The sequence below is a fragment of the Helobdella robusta genome (assembly GCF_000326865.2).
Source record: "Helobdella robusta unplaced genomic scaffold HELROscaffold_43, whole genome shotgun sequence".
In the NCBI taxonomy this organism is placed as follows: domain Eukaryota; kingdom Metazoa; phylum Annelida; class Clitellata; order Rhynchobdellida; family Glossiphoniidae; genus Helobdella; species Helobdella robusta.
In genome coordinates this window covers 1,059,633-1,063,161 of record NW_008705028.1, presented here as the reverse complement: position 1 = coordinate 1,063,161, position 3,529 = coordinate 1,059,633, and the positions used below count along the sequence as shown (strand labels likewise).

At 35.0% G+C, this 3,529-nt stretch overlaps 1 protein-coding gene across 1 annotated transcript in view; it reads right to left on the bottom strand.

Annotated features, from left to right (window-relative positions):
- Window positions 1-567, bottom strand: part of HELRODRAFT_177608 (hypothetical protein) — a gene marked incomplete at both ends in the record, with an annotated part of 3,956 nt that extends 3,389 nt beyond the window's left edge. Inside the window, 2 exons of the mRNA XM_009025766.1 lie at window positions 237-311; window positions 494-567. Coding sequence (XP_009024014.1) covers window positions 237-311; window positions 494-567 — 149 coding nt within the window. The remainder of the gene's footprint in view (window positions 1-236; window positions 312-493) is intronic.
- Between the last annotated feature and the right edge of the window lie 2,962 nt (window positions 568-3,529).

Genomic DNA, 3,529 nt, shown 5'->3' with positions numbered 1-3,529 from the left:
ACAACCAGCCAACCAATCAACCAGCCAACCAATCAACCAACCAACAACCAACAACCAACCAACCAACCATCCAACCAATCAACCAACCAACCAACCAACAAACAGCCAACCAATCAACCAACCAACAACCAACCAACCAACAACCAACCAACCAACCATCCATCCAACCAACCAACCAACCAGCCAACCAACCAACCAACCAACCAGCCAACCTGATAACAAGCTCATGAGGCAACATTCCTTTCTGTGGATACTCAATCCTCGCCGGAAGTTCTCTGTCCAATCGTGTCCACGTGACATTTGGTGTTGGACTGTTTGTGATGGTGATAACAATGATGATGATGATGATGATGATGATGGCGTTGCTGTTGATGATGATGATGATGATGACGACAATGATAATGATGATGATGGTGAAAATAAGATGGTAGAAGAGGCATCAACAACATCCATCCAGCCCCTTCCCCGACACTGCCAGCCCAGCACCACTCACTATCCAGAGAAGATGCACTTCATCCTCTTCGTCTGGCCGGCCAATGCAAGATCGTTAGTTGGAGAGGACCACATCAGTTTCGGCGCTTTCGGGGAGATCTCATGATCTGTACCACGAGACGACGACGACGATGATGATGATTGGAATGATGGTGATGATGGTGGCGATGATGATTGAAATGATTGTGGTGATGATGATGATGGAAACGATGATGATGATGGTGATTGAAATGATGGTGAAGATGGTGGCGATGATGATTAAAATGTTGATGATGACGATGATAATAGAAGTTTCATGATGATGGTGATTTTTATAATGATGATGATGATGATTATAGAAGTTTCATGATGATGGTGATTTTTATAATGATGATGATGATGATTATAAGGGTGATTAGTTGGTGATTAAAAATAACGATGAAAAGATGAAAAAAAGTAAAAAAAAATAATTACAATAATAATAAATAATAATAACAACAATATTGATTGCAGAAAGTCCTTATTGAGAATAACGAAACGAAACGAAACGAAACGAAAAGCTTAGTCACGGTTACAAAGGCATGCGTGAAACTTGAATACTTTCAGTTGTTAGTTTGAAATAATTTGTTATTTAAATAATTAATCAATTTATCGTTATTGTAAATAGTGATAAAATATTTCAAAATACCATATTATTTATAACTGGAAGAACTGTTGAAATTATTACTACTACTACTACTACTACTACTACTACTACTACTACTACTACTACTACTACTACTACTACTACTACTACTGCTCAAGCAAAATATCTTTGCTTATTAACTAAATTTTGTCAGTTATGCAAAGCAGTCGCCCTGTAGAGTGTAGTCTGTTATTCTCTTGGCATAAGTTGGACGCTAAAAATGTTGCTGAATGTTTGAAACTTGTCTCAGCCTGTCTCAACACAAGAACGGGCATCGACAACTTCTTAAGGCGTTTATATTACGATTATGATAATTAATTATATTATGATTATGATAATTAATTATATGGTGATTATGATAATTAGTTATATTATGATTATGATAATTAATTATATTATGATTATGATAATTAATTATATTATGATTGTGATAACTCCCTGACTATTGCAAACATTTTCAGACCGCATCTCAGTATAACAAGAAAGATATGATGAAAGATTCAAGCAAGCTGGAAATTGAACTATAACTTTTCCAAACAGGAAAACGGCCGCCTTGATGTAATCTTTATTTCATTTCATATTTTTGAGGTCGTTATTCGAATGGGAGGATTTGAATGAGGCTAATTGCTGGACCGAAGACACAAATAAATTGAAAATATTACCACCAAGTGAGTTTTGTTTTATTTTAGGTGGTTAGTTATTTTTGAGGTGCTTGTTTTACTCAACCATGTCTCACAATTGAGGAGAATTTTTTACACAACAGCCGTAGCTGGGAGTTAAAACAGTTTCATTGTGTAACTACTTTGTGACTGATTAATCTAACAATATATTAACTATTAATATTTAATAAATCAAACAATTAATCGTTGACCAAAACTGAATCTACTGAGTCATTTAAGTTTGTATTAGTTACATTTATAAACACTTATCAACAAAACTCTCAGCCAACCCGCGCACCAACCATTATAACCATAATCAAATCACTAATTTGATCAATCATTCGTTTAAACAAAAATAAGCCAACAAGCGGATTAGGCAAACAACTAAACCAAAACAGCCGATTAACTTACCAACCATTAAGCCAATCGAACAACCAAAAACTAATTAGCCAATCAGACAGCCAACTAACCTACCAACCTACCAACCAACCAACCAGCAAGTCTGCCAATCAACCACTCAACCATCCAGCCACTCAACCACCAAACCTCGATTCGGCTTTGGAGTGATAATGCAGTCTTCTCCTTGAACCAAACTCCTCAAGATGCTGTTCTGTGAGATGCAGATGTACGTAGCTCCGTGCCTGTGGTCCTCCATCTCGACATTTGCAAAGTAGAAATTACCTAAATGTTTGGAGGTCAGTTCGACATGGCATAGACGCCGACAGAATTGTCTTCATTTTGTTTGCTTTGCGTGGGTTCGAGAAGAAAAATTTTGAAAAATTTTCATGTTAAAATGTCGAATTAATCCAACGACATTTACCTTTTAAAATTTTTTAGTCAAATGAAACTTTGGTTTGAACAAGCAAATTATAAGATTTTTACAATGTCGACTTTTTGTGACATTAATAAAAATATTTAAAAAATGAATGCATCGTGAAATGTATAAATGAACGATAGATGCCTGCTGGCAATGTCAATGGTTAAATTATTTAATTTGTGTTTATAAATAAGAATATTAAAAGTTGTGTGGTCATGATAAAATATTTAGCTTAGAGATTTCAGACGGTTGAATAAAATTGTCTTCGACCGTAGCCCAAAGAAGACGATAAAAATATTTAAAGTAAATTTCGTTCATGAGCAAACTTTCAAGAGTGAATAACAAATTAAAAGTTTCGTATGAATTGACATGGAATTTAAATCAAATTATTTTCGTTAAATATTTCACTTTTTACAACAAAACTCTTCTCCAGCATTGTATAACCCTCTAAAATATTTTCCCAGTTTATTCGTCCTACTTGTTCTTGTCATCCTCGTTCGTTCGTTCCAATTTAAAAGCTGCTCTCAGCCAATCTTCATTCAACTAGCCAACATAATGACCATGATGAAATCGTTGAGAGTTGATATGTTAGTATGAAAACAGATTTTGAAAGCGTTACTTGAAAATTGTCATAAAAATTGAACTAGCATCTGAAAAACAAAAAACAAAAATGATCAAATGAAAGAATTAAATAGATGAAGTTCACGACATGAGACCGCTAACTACATGATGACGTTAGGTACAAAGCATGCAGAGAACTTTAAATTGATACAACAAAGTCACACGATGTGACGTGGAGAGGAGCAATAACGACCAATCAGGTAGTCATCGTATCAGGAAATTTCAAGCTAGAAATCAAACAAGCGGTCAAGCGAAATTTAAAATGAGATGAGTCCT